Here is a 20,062-nt window from a genome sequence, read left to right as displayed (position 1 = left end):
TGCCCCCAGTAGGGGCCGGGTGCCCCCAGTAGGGGCCTGGTGCCCCCAGTAGTGGCCGGGTGCCCCCAGTAGCGGCCTGGTGCCCCCAGTAGGGGCCGGGTGCCCCCAGTAGGGGCCTGGTGCCCCCAGTAGTGGCCGGGTGCCCCCAGTAGCGGCCAGGTGCCCCCAGTAGTGGCCGGATGCCCCCAGTAGCAGCCAGGTGCCCCCAGTAGCGGCCAGGTGCCCCCAGTAGCGGGGTGCCCCCAGTAGCGGCCAGGTGCCCCCAGTAGTGGCCGGATGCCCCCAGTAGTGGCCGGGTGCCCCCAGTAGCAGCCTGGTGCCCCCAGTAGTGGCCTGGTGCCCCCAGTAGCGGCCAGGTGCCCCCAGTAGCGGCCGGGTGCCCCCAGTAGCGGCCTGGTGCCCCCAGTAGGGGCCGGGTGCCCCCAGTGGTGCCCCCAGTACGGCCGGGTGCCCCGAGCTCTGGCTGTGCCACGTCCTGTGCAATGCCGTCGGCACGGCCGCTCACCTTCTGTGAACATGTTTAAGAAAGAACTGCAGATGCTAGAAAAATCGAAGGTAGACTAAAATGCTGGAGAAACTCAGCAGGTGAGACATGCAAGGATTGCATGAGGCTGCCTCACCTGCTGAGTTTCTCCAGCATTTTTGTCTACCTTCTGTGAACACGTGATTTGATGCCTACCATCCGGGTCGGGATCCATGTGTACACGTGGTAGATGTGGCCCACCATCCGCTCACAGACATGCGTGGCCCCTATGCAGAACAAGGTTGCCCACCCTTGCTTTACGGGACAGAAGTTTACATATGAGGGGGAACTTCTTTACCAGAGAGTGGTGGTGGTGTGGCAGAGCTCCCAGTGGAAGTTGGAGGCAGGTTCATTGGTATCCCTGCATATTGAGAAGGGAATGGAGGGTTATGGTACGAGTGCAGGCAGGTGGGACTAAGGGGAAAAAAAATTGTTCGGCATGGACTTGTAGGGCCGAGATGGCCTGTTTCCGTGCTGTAATTGTTATATGGTTATATGGTTTACGGCATTATGAGCCCAACATTTACCATAAAGGTTTTCCCAATGCTCATGAAAATTTACCTGGTATGTTTCCTGCTATTTTCTCTTCCCAATAATCAAAAAAAAAAATTCTTGCCAACCTTTGATTCCAGTCAACCCACTCTGGTTTGTCTGAACTTTAACTTTCTTCTAATTGTGTGTTTGCAGCTGCCTCTTTTCTATTTTAACCTAATATAGAATCAGCTAGGCATGTTGTGCTTTGTTATTAGTGATGACTGTATCAGTGCACCTGCAGTGAGTGGGAAATTGGGTCATGCTACAGAGGCTGGGAATGGATAACAACTGCAATGCTGGTTTTCTAAATTGTTCCCTTCCCTTATTTTTTTTTTCAACTTTGTTTTCTTTTGGCAACTGCAAGGGTAATAGTATCAATTTGATGATTAACACATAATTACATTGTATCAAGTATTGTCTCATAAAGGAAACCTGATCAACAAAGACCCTGTGTTAAAGCAAAAACTGAAAGTATGTATTTAATATAAATGCAACAATGTATTGATAGTATGTTTCTTGTTAAATGCTTCTCGACAGATGATCAATCATCATATGCACAGTGTTAATCACAGAAGAAGGGTTTCGGCCCGAAACGTTGCCTATTTCCTTCGCTCCATAGATGCTGCTGCACCCGTTGAGTTTCTCCAGCTTTTTTGTGTAATCATCATATGCATTTGTACTGTACCTAAATGTACACTCTTTTTTAAAAGGCTTGTATCTGCCATGCAAACCCAATCGCAAACAAAGTGTACCTGTAACTCAGCGAGTCGGGCAGCATCTCTGGAGGGCAGGAAGCAGCGATGTTTCAGCTTGGAACATTTCGTCAGACTGATTGGAGTAGGGGCGAGAAAGCAGGAAAAGAATTGGACAGGGCAAAGCCTTCCAAGTGATAGGTGGATACAGATAATGTGAGTTTGAGTGGCAAATGTGTGGACAAAGGAAAGAGACTCTATTCCTTGGAGTACAGGAGGATGAGGGGTGATCTTAAAGAGGTGTATAAAATCGGGTGGATGCACTGTCTCTTGCCCAGAGTAGGTGAATCGGGGGACCAGAGGATAGAGATTTAAGGTGAAGATTTAATATGAATCTGAGGGGTAACTTTTTCACACAAAGGGTGGTGGGTGTATGGAACAAGTTGCTAGAGGAGGTAGTTGTGGAATGGACTATACCAACATTTAATTAACAATTAGACAGGTACATGGATAGAACTGGTTTGGAGGGATGTGGAACAAATGTGGAACAAATGTGGGCAGGTGGGACTAATGTAGCTGGGACATGTTGGCCGATGTGGGCGTTGGGCCAAAGGGCCTGTTTTTCCACTGTATCACTCTATGACACAAAAGGTTGTTGGATAAGAAGAGAAGTTAAATGTAAAGCCAGGTGGAAGAGGCTGGGAGTAGGGTAAAGGTAGGTGGGTGGGTACTTAAAATTGGAGTATTCAATGGTCATACCATTTGGGTTGTAAGCTACCCCAGTTGAATACAAGGTGCTGGTCCTCTGGTTTATATATGGCCTCGCTCTTATAATGGAGGAGGCCCAGAACAGAAGGGTTCATATTTGATGTGCAGTTAAAAAGATTAGCAACATGGAGATCCAGCAGGCCTTGGCGGACTGAGTGCAAAACCAGGTGTGGATTAGGTGATTCCCTGAACACTTGGAAGATGCAATAGTACAGCACAAGAACAGTATATAAAATTACCAGAGGCATGGATGCGATAGTCAGAACCTTTTCCCCCGGGATGGAAAAAATCAAATACTGGAAGGCATAGCTTTAAGGTGAGAGGAGCACATTTTAAGAGATGTGTGGGACCAGTTTCTTTTCACAGAGGGTAGTGAGTGCCTGAAACCCATTGCCGATGGTAGTGGTTGAGGCAGATACAATAGAGGCATTTAAGAGACCTCTGAATATGCACATGCATATGGAGCGATATGCATTATGTGCAGGCAGATAAGATGTGTTTTTGGCAGCATGTTTTGGCACTGACATATAGGGCCGAAGGACCTGTTCTTGTACTGTACTGTTACGTGCTCCTCGGGTTTAGATTTTATGGGTGCAGGAGACGGAGGTGTGACTGTCAACAGGAACATAACATTCTCCTGCTACATAGTGTAATGGACCTGTCCCACTTGGGAGACCTAATCCGCGAGTCCAGAAGAGTGTCTTGGACCTTCAAGCTCGAGGGCATTCGCCTGGAAAGCCTGGATCAACCGGCCGTGTTGAAACCATGAGCTGGATTGACCGAACCGCAAGCTGCATCTGGACCACACACACACACACACACACACACACACCACACACACACACACACACACACACACACACACACACCACACACACACACACACACACACACACACACACACACCGAACCGCAAGCTGCACACACACCACACACACCACACACACCACACACACACACACACACACACACACACACACACACACACACACACACACACACACACACACACACACACACACACACACACACACACACACCACACACACACACTACACACACACACACACACAACACACACACACACACACACACACACACACACACACACACACACACACACACACACACACACACACACACACACACACACACACACACACACACACACACACACACACACACACACACACACACACACACACACACACACACACACACACACACACACACACACACACACACACCACACACACTCACTCACTCACTCACTCTCTGAAGGGGAGAGAAGTAGTGGAGACACTTTTAATACGTATAATAAAGTTTAGCGGGCATTTTACTACCAGTCGGTCTTCCTAGGCGATCCCAGTGCACTGCACTGCGAGTGAAAATGACCCATGACGACCAAATTTTACTCGTGGAAAAATTTTCAATATACTGAAAACATTTCCGCGACCTACCTGAGGCCGCGAGTAGGCGAGAACTTCCCTCGAACATGCAGGAGAGTTCCAGCGGCCTCATAGGACCTCCTAGGACCTCGTGTCGACCATGCTGCGAGTTTGAGTCCAGGGCAAACTCGTCTAAACTCGCAGATTAGGTTGCCCAAGTGGGACAGCCCCTTAATGAGTTACCAATTATACACTTTGTGGAGTTTGATCGTCCATCGCCATTTAAGAATGTTTATATTTCAACTGTCACAGATGCCCAGAAATAATTGGCAAAAGCTGTGAGTTGTCCAGTTGCAAAATATGATCAATCTAGACTCGTATGATGTTCATGTTGTAGAATAGGGCAAATCAATTGTAGTAGAAGCTTGCAGGTGTAACCCGTAAACTTTTTTGCTCTTGTTTTAATATAGTCTATGATTTTTGACCAGCAGCATTGAAGTAAAGCAAGCATGATTGCGTGATAGACTCAGTGCTGGAGTAACTCAGCGGGTCTCTGATTGTCCTCATAGTTCCACTGTTCACATCCTTGAATCCCTTTGTTATCACTTCTTCCCCAGCCAACAACGAGCCATTATGGGTTCCACCCTTCCTTGATCAAGGGATCACAGTTTAAGGATAAGGGGGAAGTCTTTTAGGACCAAGATGAGAAAAACATTTTTCACACAGAGAGTGGTGAATCTGTGGAATTCTCTGCCACAGAAGGTAGTTGAGGACAGTTCATTGGCTATATTTAAGAGGGAGTTAGATGTGGCCCTTGTGGCTCGAGGGATCAGGAGGTATGGAGAGAAGGCAGGTACAGGATACTGAGTTGGATGATCAGCCATGATCATATTGAATGGCAGTGCAGGCTCGAAGGGCCGAATGGCCTATTCCTGCACTTATTTTCTATGTTTCTGTCACCTGGTGCTGGCTCTGCTGAGAGTTGAGATGTAAGAGGAAGCACAGTGACATCTCTTCGCTCAAGTCTGTAGTGTTATCGGGAAAGTTCTGGCCTTTTCTTACCTCCAGTTCCTTCCCCTCTACTTTCAGTCTGAAAAAGCCTGATCCCGACGTCACCCGTCCTATTTCTCCAAAGATTCCCCAACCCGCTGAGTTGCTCCAGCACTTTGTGCCTATCTTCAGCATATACCACCATTTACAGTTTCTTTCTACACAGGATTGCTTGACATATGGCTTTTTTTAAAGCATCCTTTTGATATTTTGCTTTCTGGATAGCCTATTTTAAATAATACTGGTTTTACAGATTATACTTAATGCCTTTGTTTCCATGTATTTTTCCAATATGATGTTTCTTACTTTTGTCCTAAAACATGAACCATCAAATGGCTGAAATTGCAATATTCTTGCCTCATGAAAGTTGTACCTTTGGGTGTTTCTCTAGGGATTTGAGAAGAAATCCAGACTGATGCTGGAGATCCAGGCTGATATATCTGAGTGTAGGTCAGTGCTGGAGATTTATTTTTCAAATAGAGACCCTTTCCCTAGCAGATCTCATTTTGCTGATTTGGAAATCATCGGAGTTCTCCCATTGACGTGGCTAATGGGTATCCAGAAACAAATATTATTTGTAAACAGGGAACTGCGGATACTGGGTTACAAAAAAGGACAGCGCTGGAGTAATTCAGTGGGTTGGGCAGCATCCCTGGTGTACATAGATAGGTGACATTTCGAGGTGGGACCCTTCTTCAGACCCTGAAGAAGGCTCCCAATCTGAAACATCAACTATCTATGTTGTCCCAAGATTCTGCCTGAACCACTGAGTTACTCTAGCTCTTTGATCATTTGTTATCAGCTATAACTGTTCTGGTTATTTATCATATTTAAAAGTTCCCTATTGGCTGTTGAGTGTTTTGGGGTGTCGTGATTTTTGGACCATTCACAAGTGGAATTTTATTTGTGAAATTTAACGGGATATTAATGGCAGAAACATGCCCTTCAGCCCAACATGTCCATGCTGAGAGCACTGTCCCACAGCGGCCCTTTTTGATTTTTGCCCTGGATTTGGCTGCCTGGCGCTTTTACTTTTCATCTTGCTACCTATTGCTTCTACCCTCATTTTACACCCCTCTGTCTCTCTGCTCACACATTTAAGAACCCCACCACTTCTTATTCTCTGTTTATTATTATTTTTTTCTTCTTTCCCCCTACATGTTGGGTCTGAGTGCTTCCCTTCTCTGCCTCCAGTCTCACACACTGTCTACTAGCTTTCTCTATTTGAGTCCCTCCCCCCAACCATTCTAGTTTAAAGTCTCCGCAGTAGCCTTTGCAAATCTCCCCGCCAGGATATTGGTCCCCCTCGGGTTCAAGTGCAACCCATCCATTTTGTACAGGTCACACCTTCCACAAAAGAGGTCCCAATGATCCAGAAACTTGAATCCCTGCCCTCTGCACCAGTCCTTCAGCCATGCATTTATCCTCCACCTCGCTCCATTCCTACTCTCACTGTCGCGTGGCACAGGCAGTAATCCCGAGATTGTTACCTTTGTGGTCCTTCTCCTCCTAACTCCCTAAATTCTCCTTTGCTGAAGTATATATAAATCTAACTACCCAAAGTACCTTGCTGAAGTGCTTCAAAATTACTGACAACATCGATAAAGTGAACGTTTTTTTTCCTTCCAAAGTAAATGATTCTAAAAGCCAGGCCATTCTCTTAAACTGAGTTGTGAGATTTACACTCTTATGAGTACAGAGAGAGAGAGAAGCATCAACTTGGCATCTGTCTTGGGATTTTGCAAATTTCCGAGTCTTATCTGAGTTTCTCGGATTTTCGGGTTGTTCAACTGTTTACATTTCATCTTGTGTCTGGAAAGAACATGGAGGTGGACTCCATCTTGCACCTCTTTATTGTTTTGAAATAATCCAGTCAAGTATTATATTTCTAAATGGCTATCATTTGATGCTTTCAACCCTAGTCCACAACGTGTTCATCATTATTGTATCTCTTGCTTTCTTCGTTCAATTAATTGCCCTCCTTCATTTGAAGATGTGCATATAAGTTAGCAATGTTACAAAATTTTGAGATTTAAAAAATCAAGTCTGCAATTTATCCCGTCAGATAAAGCATAACAAGGAGTTTAATTTGACACCTAATTCACTTTCATATCTCAAGTAATAAAAAAGTTATGGCCATTTTCATACTCGGAAATTAGCATCTTGTTCCCTATTGATTTTCTATGGACATAACAAAAAAGCTGTGATCGTGGACAGTCAAAAGCACATAACCTTCTTAAAAATTAAGAGAACTGAGTGAAATTTTCAGTTATCATAGATTGAACCATTCTGAAACAAATATAAAATAATCTAACTTGGATGACCTGAAATTAAAGCATATAATTAGTTAGTTACCCAATTGTAGCTAATTTCAAACTTCAATTTACTAGATCTAAACATCTATCCATTTCTTAATAAATGATTAACATTTTTAAATAGCCCAAGTGTCCAAACAATATTCACAAATAATTCACAATAAAACATGATTTTTAAATCTCATTTACATCAATTTATAGGCCAAATGGAAGGAATTTAGTGTTCAATTGCTGTAAATTAAAGTCAATTTAAATCGGCTTTCTAGTGGGTTCATGTGGAATGCGCTGGTTTAGAACATTCACATTGCGCTAGATTTGTGCCCTCAAATGCCCAGAAAAATACTGCGGGATATAAAGAGCCCAAAATGAGCTACTCGCTATAGAGCAAACTTTAATAACATTGGGATTATGAATCATGCCCCAGTTTTAATGTAAAAATAAGGTACATACCTTGAATTGTTTGCTTTATGAAACCCTGGGTTGCGAGAGGTTGCGAGTTTAGCCTTTGATTTGTAAACTCATTTTACAAGGCCATAAAAAACTGACGATAATACGGCTTTTGCGACGGGGTCTTTCGGTAGCGATTTTCCGTTAATGATTTACTAGGCTGAACATTTTCGATTGCAACAGCCTTGTAAAAATCGTGTTTTAAACCCGCCCCCTCTACACAGCGCCAAAATCACACACAAGGGGTGGGGCAGATGCTCAGCCACGATTCAGGTAGGTTTTGTAACATACCTATATAAATCCTCCTACCCACAGTCATGGTTAGTGCTTCAAATTTACTGTTTCAAATGACATTTCCACCACGTTTGTAACAATTGCCAAAGGGAAGATCACTGATTGTGATCGCCATTCTCCATTTCTCTCCATCCAAGTTCTACCTCTACACTCTTATGAGTACATCTCCAAACAGAAGCTTCAACAAATCCTTTATCAGGGAAATTGCAAATTTCCGTCTATCTGATTCATGGACAATTAGTTGTTCATCATAACATTTCTGAAGTGTCAGATGAGAAGTGAGGATTGACAATAACTGTAATGCCTGTGCTCCCATTCAAGACATTTGTCTTGCCCTAGTCAATGTCCCACGGCTTTAATTCCAAAAAATGGTTGGTTTGAACACCTGTTGAAGTCAACTTGATTTGGTGTGACCATTTCATGGTTATATCTACATTGAGTTGGAGCTGGCATGGAATGATTTACTAGGTTCACATTAAACAAAGTCAATCTACATTTAAAAAAATATTATTGAAATGTTATAAGGAATTTAGCAATTTTGCTTAAAACAGGGTAATTTCTCTGGGAAAAAAGGAGGCAAGCAAAACATTAGGACTTTCCATACCGGATACTCACAATTCAGTTTCTTTTTAAGCTGGAAGTAGAAGTAGAGTAGTAGTAGAGCCTGGTTGTCAGATTTTCCAAAGAGCAGTTGGGGATGGATCGCCAAGCATCTTTGTTCACGTAACAGTGGTTGAGGGTGCAACTCTTCGGCAAATACAACGTTTTTAAATATTGTTACTGTTTTTGATAACAGAGTGAGAAAGATTACTGGTGTAGGTGGGAATATGGAGTGGTGGAACAAGCTTAAGGAGCTGAATAGCCTCCTACATCATATGCCCTCCTACTTTCTTTCAAATTGTACCATGAAATATTTAAAGTCCACTTGAGAGAATATCTGTTGAATGTCCCTTTTTAACTGGATGGAAGCATTAGTAGATTGTGATCTAGTCTCTGGAGAGCAACACTTCTGACCTCATTGGTGATTCCACTGAATCATGATTCTAGTTTTTTTGGGGGGGAAGAAAGGGAAAAAAACGATGACTTTGGCAGTTGAACCTTTACATGTCGCTATGTGTAGGACTTGAGGCATAAGCCTTTTCATTTAATTTTGGACTGATGTCGTTTCTAAACATACTTGACGAAGGTGGGGCGGCTCTGCCTAAATTGGTCAGATGTCTGTAGCTAATTCTTTTGGCAATTTTTTTCCGAAGGTAGTGCAATTGAATTATTTGTCCAAATCGTACCGCACCTGGTAAATCATGCCTGGTGAACCAGGAAATGGGTGCACTGAGCTGTGAAATTGATTATTAAGCTGCTCTTGGTGATTGTGCCTAGCGGATGACTTTGTTACCCATTAATATTTTCCCTTTTTGTTTTTGCAGGAAAGAGGCTTTGGCAAAGTGTGGACGATGTAAATTAGCATTTTACTGCAATGCAACCTGTCAGGTAAGGTCCAAGCCTGGGATCTGGAATGTTGGCAAAAAGATAAATGTCACTTTTTGCAGTTGTGGGAAGTATGCTTGTGATCCACCAACAGAAGTCGGTCTATCAGCATTTCTGGAGAACATAGATAAGTGACTTTTTGGATCAAGACCCTTCTTCGTCATGGCATGAAACATCACCTAACTATGTTCTCTTGAGATGCTGCCTGACTTGCTGAGTTACTCCAGCACTTTGTGCTCTATAAATACTTACAACAGATTTGTTTTAAAGGAATGTTTGAGAGGAGTCAGCATTTGCAGATGGTTTTGTTAGATTTCGATGGTTCTGTTGAATTTTGTCAAATTGCAAGGTTAGTATTCAACTTAATCCTGAACACTGTGTAGGAAAGAACTACAGATGCTGGTTTAAACCGAAGATAGACACAAGATAGATGCTAAGCGGGATAGGCAGCATCTCTGGAGAAAAGGAATTGGTGAATTGGAGAAGGGTCTGAAGAAGGGTTTTGACTCGAAACGTCACCCATTCCTTCTCTCCAAAGATGCTGCCTGTACTGCTGAGTTACTCCAACATTTTGTGTTAATTCTGAACACACTGTAGTAATAATTTTAATTGTACTAATGTGGTGAGTGTATAATTAATGAGGTTTTGCATCTTGTTGTCTTGTAGAAAGCTGACTGGCCAATGCACAAACTAGAATGCTCTTCATTGAGTAAATTTGGACAGAACTGGAACCCCTCTGAGACGGTCAGGCTGGTGGCAAGAATCTTGGTTAAACAGGTGAGGTGAATTGATGAACCAACAAAATGTGTTATTGATTATAGTTGGGCAGGTGCTGCAGTGGGATACTAATAGTAATATTTTAAAATCAGCTCACGGGAAGATAAGGAGGAAAGTACAAGAGTTAGAAAGTGTAATGAAAACCAAATGCTGGATATTGCCAGCGGGATCAGGCAGCATGGGCAGAGAGAAGCATTTGATGTTCAGAACCATGCTAAATGCTGCACTTGTGGTATGGTTACTCATAAGCTGACTCTTACAAAGGGTTCAATGGACAAGCTGGAGTGAATGGACTTTTGTTTTCCTTGTGCGGTGAGGGTCCATGATACTTTACAAATGAAATTAGAAGCTGTGCTTTCGGTGTGATTATTTTTATTTTATATTTATCTCTCTCTCTCTCTCTCTCATATATATACACACACACACACACACGCACACGCACACAAATAATGTATAAGAAATATATCAATGGATCCAGTGATCTTTATTGATGCATACATTCTAAACGACCATGGTGAGATTTTGGTTAACTGTGTGTTTGGTAATTATTTATCCATGTGATCTCCCACATATATATATATATTTGGAGGCACACATTTGTTTTTCGTAGCTGTGAATGATTCCAATTGTTTGGTTGTGCTGTAGATGGTGAATGAGCTGTGTTGAAACTAAAATGTGTTGCATTTTAGATAAATCCCAGCCTTCCTTTGTGATGAATTTCATAACAATTGACTACCTGCATGGAAGTTGTTCATTGTGTGTTTTAACAAGTTGTCTTTTGAACAGTCATGTCCAGATCTTTAAAATAGTAAGAAAAGTAGTGATCCTGGCTATTACTCTTGGGAACGTCATTGAACTCTCCTTGAATCTAAAAAATCCCAACCCTGTTGTTAAAAATTCTGTTGTTTCTTGTTACAAAATAAACTTCCCATCTCTGCTGTTTTCGGTGTCCTTCCACCTTCATGAGAATCATGAAGGAATTTATCAAATGTCTTTTCCAAATCCATACATTTCACATCAGCTGCATTATCTTCATTATATCTCAGTTGCTTCATAAAAAACTTTTGCCTTTACCAAATTCATGATCTTTTCCTCTAATTAATCTGTACCTGTCCTATTGACTGCTAATTATGTCCCTGAACGAGTTTCTCAAACTATTTTGAGGTGACACAGAAAGTTCTATAGTTATTGGGCTTATCTCTAAACTCTTTAGTTTGAAGATTTCCGTATGTTGATCAATGCCCTTTCAACGTTCACAGGTGTATGGTAGAGAGCATATTGGGTTGGTTTGACAACTTGTAATGCCCAGGGACAAAGGAGATTACAATAAATGGTAGACACTGCTTGGTCCATTATGGTCACTGATCTCCCCACCATCGAAGGGATTTATGGGAGGCACAGCCTCAAAAATACAGCCAACATCATCAAAGACCCACAGCTGCCTGGTCATGTTCTCGTCTCTCTCTTGCCATTCGGAAGAAGGTATAGGAATCTGAAAACTGGTCAAGAACAGCTTTTTCCCAACATCTAGCAGGAACTTGGGCACAACAAATACTAAGCTACGAACTGTCTTGGTTGAAGAGAGGCTGCGAACTTTTGCTTTGCACTAATAATTTTTTTATTGCTTGTTTTCTATGTGTGTACTGTGTTTATAGATCTGTTACACTGTTGCAAATAAGAACTCCATTGTTCCATTTTCGGTACACATGACAATTAAACATTCTTGACTCAATTCAATTTGGAAGTTATTCATGATAGCAACTTGATATTTTGTTGCTTTGCTCTTGTCGCTGTATTGAATTCATGTTAGTAACAGCCAAAGTTCTAATTTATTTTGCATTTCCTTGTAATTATAGAAAATGCACCCAGAGAAAACTCCTTCGGAAGAATTATTATCTGTTGATGAGTTTGAATCACGTAAGTATTTATGCATCTGTTGGGTCTAAGTCAGTTGATGTACTATATTCTGCAACATCTATATTCTGCAGCATTTTAGTTTAAATGATATTCCATTCATTGTGATGTAATTAATTAATTGATTAATTAATTAATTACTACTAGCACTTAGACTCTGCATATGTCAAAGTAATTAATTGTTTCCTGTGCACATCTTGTCTGAAACCTGAATCTGGTCTTAATGATGAGATAAACATTTGCAGTTGTAGAATCTTAACTTCAGCTATGATTTTTCTCTGCATCACTAGACCATTTGAGTTGGTTTATGGAGTCTGTTAAATTAAATCTGTTCCAATAAATCTTTTCTAAAATTACTGCTCCTTTTATGCCTGCTGGGACGCCAAATGGCTCCACTGGACTGTAATGTTTTCCCCACCTTCAGTTCCAACAATTGGTGGCTCCAGGGGGGTATTGAAGAGGGCACTTTGCGACCCACTGAACATAATTGTTAAAAGAGTTTAAGAAGGAACTGCAGATGCTGAAAAATCGAAGGTAGACAAAAATGCTGGGGAAACTCAGCGGGTGAGGCAGCATCTACGGAGCGAAGGAAATAGGCAACGTTTCGGGCTGAAAGCCTTCTTCAGACTGATGTGGGGGGAGGGGGGGGGGGGGGGAGAAGAAGAGGTGGAGCTAGTGGGCTGAGGGAGAGCTGAGAAGAGGAGGAGAAAGTAAGGACTACCTGCAATTAGTGAAGTCAATGTTCATACCACTGGGGTATAAACTGCCCAAGCGAAATATGAGGTGCTGCTCCTCCAATTTACGGTGGGCCTCACTCTGGCCATGGAGGAGGCCGAGGACAGAAAGGTCGGATTCAGAATGGGAGGGGGAGTTGAAGTGCTGAGCCACCGGGAGATCAGGTTGGTTATTGCAAACTGAGCGGAGGTATTCGGCGAAGCGATCGCCAAGGCTACGCCTGGTCTCACCGATGCAGAGCAGCTGACACCTAGAGCAGCGGATACAATAGATGAGGTTGGAGGAGGTGCAGTTGAACCTCTGCCGCACCTGGAAAGACTGCTTGGGTCCTTGGATGGAGTGAAGAGGGGAGGTAAAGCAACAAGTGTAGCATGTCTTGCGGTTGCAAGGGAAAATGCCAGGAGAGGGGGTAGTATGGGTTGGAAGGGAAGAATTGACCAGGGAGTTACGGAGGGAGCGGTCTCTGCAGAAAGCAGTCGGGGGGGGGAGATGGGAAGATGTGGCGAGTCGCGTTGGAGGTGGCGAAAATGATGGAGGGTTATTTGTTGTACGTGATGGCTAGTAGCGTGGAAGGTGAGGGCTAGGGGGACTCTGCCCTTGTTATGAGTGGGAGGATGGGGAGTGAGAATAGAGTCACAGGGTATAGAAGGGACCCTGGTGATAGCCTCATCTATGGTAGAGATGGGGAACACCCGTTCCCTGAAGATGTAACATTAGTGTTACTTTGTTTACAGCTCCCTCTCAATTCGATGCAATAGTGATTTCTGTTAGAGGTGATTTATGGGGTGGTGCAGTGGCACAGCGGTAGAGTTGCTGGCTTACAGCACCAGAGACCAGAGGCCCGAGTTCGATCCTGACTACTGGTGCTGTCTGTGCAGTTTGTACATTCTCCCCATGACTTTGTGGGTTTTCTCGGAGTGCTCTGGTTTCCCCCCACATTCCAAAGATGTACAGGTTTGTAGTTTAATTGACTTTGGCCAAAAAAAATTAAATTGTCCCTCGTGTGTAGGATAGTGTTAGTGTACAAGGATCACGGGTTGGCTGAAGGGTCTAATCTCTAAACAAATCTAAATGTGTTTGTTTTTTACTCCACTCTGCTCTAAATACTCTATTGCATTGTTAATGTGAGTTTGTCAAATTCTCCTTGAGAAGATATTGAAACAGTTTGCATTGAACCTCCATATGGGTATAGACATGCCTCATTTGAGCACTTCCTGAGCCACATGTGTACATAGGCCCTGGAGATCTTGCATGAACTTTATTGACTGTTATTGTGCTGGGCTTTCTTTCACTGGAAAGCCGTTGGGGAAATCCATCAATCACTGCACACAACGCACCACTAGGACAACCGGTGGTGTATGCTGTCAAGGCCAGCACTTTTTTTGGGGACTAGATTATTTCAGGCAGCAACTGGTAGCCTGTTGCCACTAGTAGCCACTAGTCACATTAGTTGAGATATTGACTGACCATTGGAGTGGAAAGCTTCCTCTTTGTCTGCTTTGAACAATGTCAATGAATCGGCTCTCCTGAATAAAAGAACAATGGACCTGATTGCAAAGTGAACGTTTGATTGGCCACTTTAATCAGGTGTCTAATCTGTGGAATGGTGCTGTCTTTTCTTTCAAATAATGGCCATCGGTGGATTGAGGGCTGGATTATTTTATGCAGGTCAGAGGTATTGTGAAATCCTGGGGCTTGGCTTTGGGAATGCCCTTTCTGCTGCATGAGTTGTGTGCCCTTTGTAACCTCACGGAAAGAACACCTATTTGAGGGATTTAACAAGATAAAGCTAGCCACTTGGATTAAATCAATATTAGAGGCCACAAGATGTTCCTGCCTTTTGACCTCATGACTAATGGCATTAGAGGGCTTCTACATAAGACTGCAACCAATATTATGATTTCTTCATAACCATTATTTAGGTCCTGTTTCATTTGATTTTATTTCTGTTTTATTTCAGATCTTGATAAATTGGATAATGAAAAGAGAGAACTGATTGAGAGTGACATTGCGGCTCTTCATCATTTTTATTCTAAACACTTAGACTTCCCTGACCAGGCTACCTTGATTGAGCTGTTTGCTAAGGTTTGTAGTGGATTTAAAAACTGGTATGTTTGGGGGGGAAATGTTAGTTCACTTATTCTGTGGGTGCAACTGGGTGAATATTAGGTGGATCAAATGCATGAATTTTTATCTAGACATCAGGAGGGTTTTGTAGCCATACTTGAAGATTTAATCATGGGCGTTTAAAAAATAAACTGAGAACTAATGTGAGAGACAGAAGGGGCATTTTAAATCTGTCTAACCTCCATATGGACTTCTGGAATGCCAAGGGAGGTTGGGGAGGGTGGAAATTCCTTTTGCACCCTGTAACAAAAACAGAAAATGCTAGAAGCACAAGGAAGGTCAGCCAATATCTGTGCAAGGAGAAACAGTTACATTTTCAAGGCGGGGAATTTATGGTAAGTAGGGAAAATAAGTGGGCACACAAGAGTGAATCAGTAACAGGAGTGGTCTCTGAAATGCTGAAAGGGGAATGAAGATGGGTCTGGTCATCTAATCTCATTGTAGATGGTAGAAGTTGAGTAGGATGATCGATTGAATGCAGCAATGCGTGGAGTAGCAGAACTTTATACTTGTTCTATCCAAGAGGAGGAGCAGTTGGAACCGAGATGAGTGAGGAGCATCAAGGGCTCAGTCAACAGTGGTACGATTGAAGCTGATATTCACAAATAATGAAGATGCCTTAGAACTAAATGTGTGGAAAGTCATGTCATGGGAGCATATACAATGACGATGGAGGAACTGGGAGAATGGAATGGAGTCCTTGCAGGAGGTGGGTGATATTAGTAACACTTGTAACCATGCCACTGGTGGGAAACAAAGATCTTTACTTTTCTGTGAAGCTGAGAAGAATACCCATCAAAAACTCATTGTAGGGAATAGTATAGGAAGCAAGTATTCATGTGAAGTATTTATTAATTTTTTTTTCGTCTTAAGGTTAATTGCAATGGATTCACAATTGAAGATGAAGAACTTTCTCATTTGGGTTCTGCCATTTTTCCAAGGTTAGGATTGCAATGTAATGTACAGATGTGTTGTTGTCCAAACAGTTATTTCTTTTCATCAAGTAAACTGATATTTTCAGAATGTTTGTTAGCAGTCGTGATTTTATACACTTCTATAAGATCATCCCTCATCCTTCTGCACACCAAGGAATAGAGTCCCTCTAAGCTCAAATCTCCCTGTAGATCAGACCCTCTATTCATGGAAACACCCTCGTAAATCTTCTCTGTACCCTTTTCAACTTGACAACGTCTCTCCTGTAACATGGTACCCAGAGCTGAACACAATACTCTAAATGCAGCCTCACCAACTACAACATGACCTCTTAACATCTATACTCAATACTCTGACTGATGAAGGCCAATGTGCCAAAAGCATTTTTGACCATTTTTGGCGCTACCTCCAATGAATAATGTACCTGCACTCCTAGATCCCTCTGCTCTATGACAGTTTTGGCCTCTTTCACCAGAGCCAGATGCTGAATAGTTAGATAGTGGATTATTGGAGATATAGTCTAACCATGGGTCGCTCAAGAGGAGTGGATGGTGACATTTGTGGGGAATGCTCAAACCCTGTGAGCTTGGTGTGATTTATTTTTGTAACTCTATAGTACAACTATTAGTTGGGAATTTTCTATTCAAAGTATTGCTGACAACAATGAATTGCCTGCACCTTCCACAGACATTCTTAACAATTATCAATTGGTCTGTTCTTGATTTGCTGCCTTAAACCATCTCATTCCAAAATGGCTGGACCAAGTGCAATGGTGCACAGCCATCATGTGGTTGACCAGAACAGGCCCTCGCAGCAGCACTGACCTCTCCATGTGGTGCCAGCTGTCAAGGACGTTCAATGCTTCCCATTACTCACAATATTTGGAAATATTCAATAATCATTTAAAAACCAGAACAATTCTTTTAACCAACACATTCAAACATTTAAAACATTTAAAAGCTTTAATCAGTCAGCAAAGTTAATTAAAAAGCAAGCAGATCATGAAAATTTTGAGATTTGAAAAAAAAAAACCTCGCTAGCGACAGCCAGCAGGTTGGGGAGCCTCTGTAGAAATAAACTGTTCTGATGAAAGGACATCAACTGAAAACACCACCCATCTTGTTTCAAAGATGCTGCCTGACCTCATGAATATCTCTCTAATTTTCTATTTTCAGCTTCATTAATAGTGATATGTTGTTTACCCATTCAGAGAGACAAGATAATGCCTCTAATCTGTAGGTTGAGGAATAAACGACTGATTAGCATGGCCCAGATAATCCACCCTTCCCCCAGCCAAAAACCATAAAAATAGCATCATTTGTAATCATGCTCAAAATCCTCAACTCTATTTGACATGAGTGCAAAGTTGCTCTGCCATATCGGAATACAATGTTTAATAAACATTCAATAGCCACTTAAAAATCAAAACAATTTATGTTGCTCTGATCTGTGCTGAATAAAGATGACCGGTGCTGTTACCAAAGGCAACAAAATGTGGAGGAAGTTTAAGATTGTTTTTTGCTTGTTCCGATTTTTGGCTTATTTTTATGTCTCTCTCCATACCTGTCTTGTGGGTTAGTGAGTCTGACAGTGAAGGGACTATAATTACATTCACAGTAGGAGTGACCTAAATGCTGAAGCTCACTTTGTTGTCTGATGAGTATTCATTTAGCTCCATTATCCTGTCTGGTGTAGAAACCCCTCCCAAGATGCTTGTGCATTGATGTTGATTGCATGGGGTATTTACTGAAACAATCAACAGCACTTGTGTATGTTTCTTCTTGCATTGTGCTGAATTGCTGGAGGTGAAACATCTTCCTGATGTTCTCTGCTAGTTCTTTGATTTTTGGATATTGGTGCTGTTGGCAGGTTATGCTTATCTATAATTAGTGTTAAAAAAACATTTCATTGAATGAAATGAAAGCAATGTTGAAACTGCTCAGCACCTTATGCTGGATCTCTGGAGAAAAGAGCAGAATGCTTTGGGTAGATGACCTATCAAACCTTTAATTTTATGACCATGCTAAACTAAACTGATGTATTAAACTTGGATTCCATAAATCATGCTAAATAGTAGTTTATGGGAGCCGTACTGTCATATAAATATTGATGATTTTCAGTGTTTTAACATTGAGTATCGAAGTTGGGAGGTCAATGTTGCAGTTGTATAAGATGTTGGTGAGATGCATTTAGAATATTGTGTTCAGTCCTGGGCACCAGATATAAGAAAGATATTATCAAGCTTGAAAGAGTTCAGAGAAGATTTACGAAGATGTTGCCAGGACTAGAGGGTGTGAGCTACAGGGAGAGGTTGAGTAGGCTGGGACTCTTTGTAGTGCAGGAGGATGAGGGGAGATCTTATAAGAGGTGTACAAAATCATGAGGAATAGATCAGGTAGATGCACAGAGTAGGGGAATCTAGGAGCAGAGGACAGGTTCAAGGTGAAGGTGAAAAGATTTAATAGGAACGGGCAACTTTTTCCACACAAAGGGCGGTAGGTGTATGGAACAAGTTGCCAGACGAGGTAGTTGAGGCTGGGACTATCCCAACGTTTAATAAACAGTTAAGACAGGTACATGGATAGGACAATTTTGGAGGGATATGGACCAAGTGCAGGCAGGTGGTACTTGTGTAGCTGGGACATGTTTGCCGGTGTGGGCAAGTTGGGCGAAGGGCCTATTTCCACACTGTTTCACTCCATGACTGTTTGAAATTTCAATAGTTGATGGAAATATTATGATGCCTCTCCCACTTAGGCGACTTTTTAGGTGACTACAGGAGACTATGCGGTCGCCACATGTTTGTTGGTGGTTGCCGGGGAGTCACCTTCATGGTCGTGAGTATTTCCCGCATTCTCGGAACTAGTCGCGGCTTCATTCTAGTTGCCGCTAATTTTTCAACATGGAGAGTAGCGAGAATTCTCATGCCGTAGGTGCAGTGGTAGTGGGTCGCCAGAAGGTCATAGATTGTCGTAGGTTCTTGTAGCCGGTGCTGTGAATTTTGTTGGCTCATTGGGGAAAAAAACATAAACAGTAGTTTTCAGAACCAAGGATAACCGACCAGTAATGTTAATGTCCGCCGAGCTTCACAGCCGTGTATCTCTGGCTTCTTAAAAGTTGTCTCCACTCCTTCTCTCCGCCGCCTAAGTGGGACAGGCTCAAAAGGCTCTGCTTAGTAGCAGTGGATGACTTGCTTTTTCATCAATTTAGTTTGGTTTATTGTCGCATGAACCAAGGTGCAGTGAAAAGCTTTTGTTGCGAGCTAACCAGGCAGCGGAAAGACAATACATGGTTACCACCGAGCCATCCACAGTGTACCGATACATGATAAAGGGAATAATGTGAATAACATTTAGTGCAAGATAAAGTCATGGAGTCATAGAATGACACAGTGGAAACAGGCCCTTTGGCCTAACTTGCCCACACCGACCAACATGTCCTAGCTACACTAGTCCCACCTGCCAGCATTTAGTCCATATATCCCTCCAAACCTGTCCTATCCATGTACCTGTCTAACTGTTTCTTAAATGTTGGTATAGTCCCTGCATCAACTTCCTTTGGCAGCTTGATCCATGCACCCACCAATCTGTTCTAATCAAAGACCCCAAATAGGTAGATAGCAGCTCAACTACCCTCTAGTTGTTAGTAGGATGGTTCAATTACCTGATAACAGCTGGGAAGAAACTGTCCCTGAATCTGGAGGTGTGCATTTTCACACTTCTATACCTCTTGCCTGATGGGCGATGAGGGAGTGACTGAGATGCATCTTGTCCTTGATGGGACATTCTTTGCTGGATACAAGCAATATAGCATTGTGTATTTTATCATTTGGATGCTTTAATGGACAACCTAGATTAAAAGACTACACGTGGGAGATGAACACTTTGGTGTCTCTCAAAACAGCCGTGTGTGTCCATTTGCCCTAACATTCGCCACCTTTTGGTTGGTAAAGAGTGAGCATACAAATAAACCAAAGTTTCTATTTTCTAACATATATTTGCAGGTCTTTTCTTGTTCCATTTATTAACCATTATGTTTATTTTCACCTGAACAGAATGCTATTTGCAGTTAGGTTGCACA

General features: G+C 42.4%; 1 protein-coding gene across 2 annotated transcripts in view; it reads left to right on the top strand.

Moving 5' to 3' along the window:
- The window catches only part of LOC129699728 (N-lysine methyltransferase SMYD2-like), a 42,657-nt gene that overhangs the window by 10,123 nt on the left and 12,472 nt on the right, over window positions 1-20,062 (top strand). For both annotated transcript variants that reach the window (XM_055639753.1, XM_055639752.1), the window contains exons 2-6: window positions 9,436-9,499; window positions 10,163-10,273; window positions 12,130-12,190; window positions 14,883-15,007; window positions 15,923-15,990. In XM_055639753.1, coding sequence (XP_055495728.1) covers window positions 9,436-9,499; window positions 10,163-10,273; window positions 12,130-12,190; window positions 14,883-15,007; window positions 15,923-15,990 — 429 coding nt within the window. The remainder of the gene's footprint in view (window positions 1-9,435; window positions 9,500-10,162; window positions 10,274-12,129; window positions 12,191-14,882; window positions 15,008-15,922; window positions 15,991-20,062) is intronic.

Source organism: Leucoraja erinacea, chromosome 8 (assembly GCF_028641065.1).
Source record: "Leucoraja erinacea ecotype New England chromosome 8, Leri_hhj_1, whole genome shotgun sequence".
In the NCBI taxonomy this organism is placed as follows: Eukaryota; Metazoa; Chordata; class Chondrichthyes; order Rajiformes; family Rajidae; genus Leucoraja; species Leucoraja erinaceus.
Note: the sequence above shows the minus strand (reverse complement) of the source record. Positions and strands in the feature narration are given on the sequence as shown.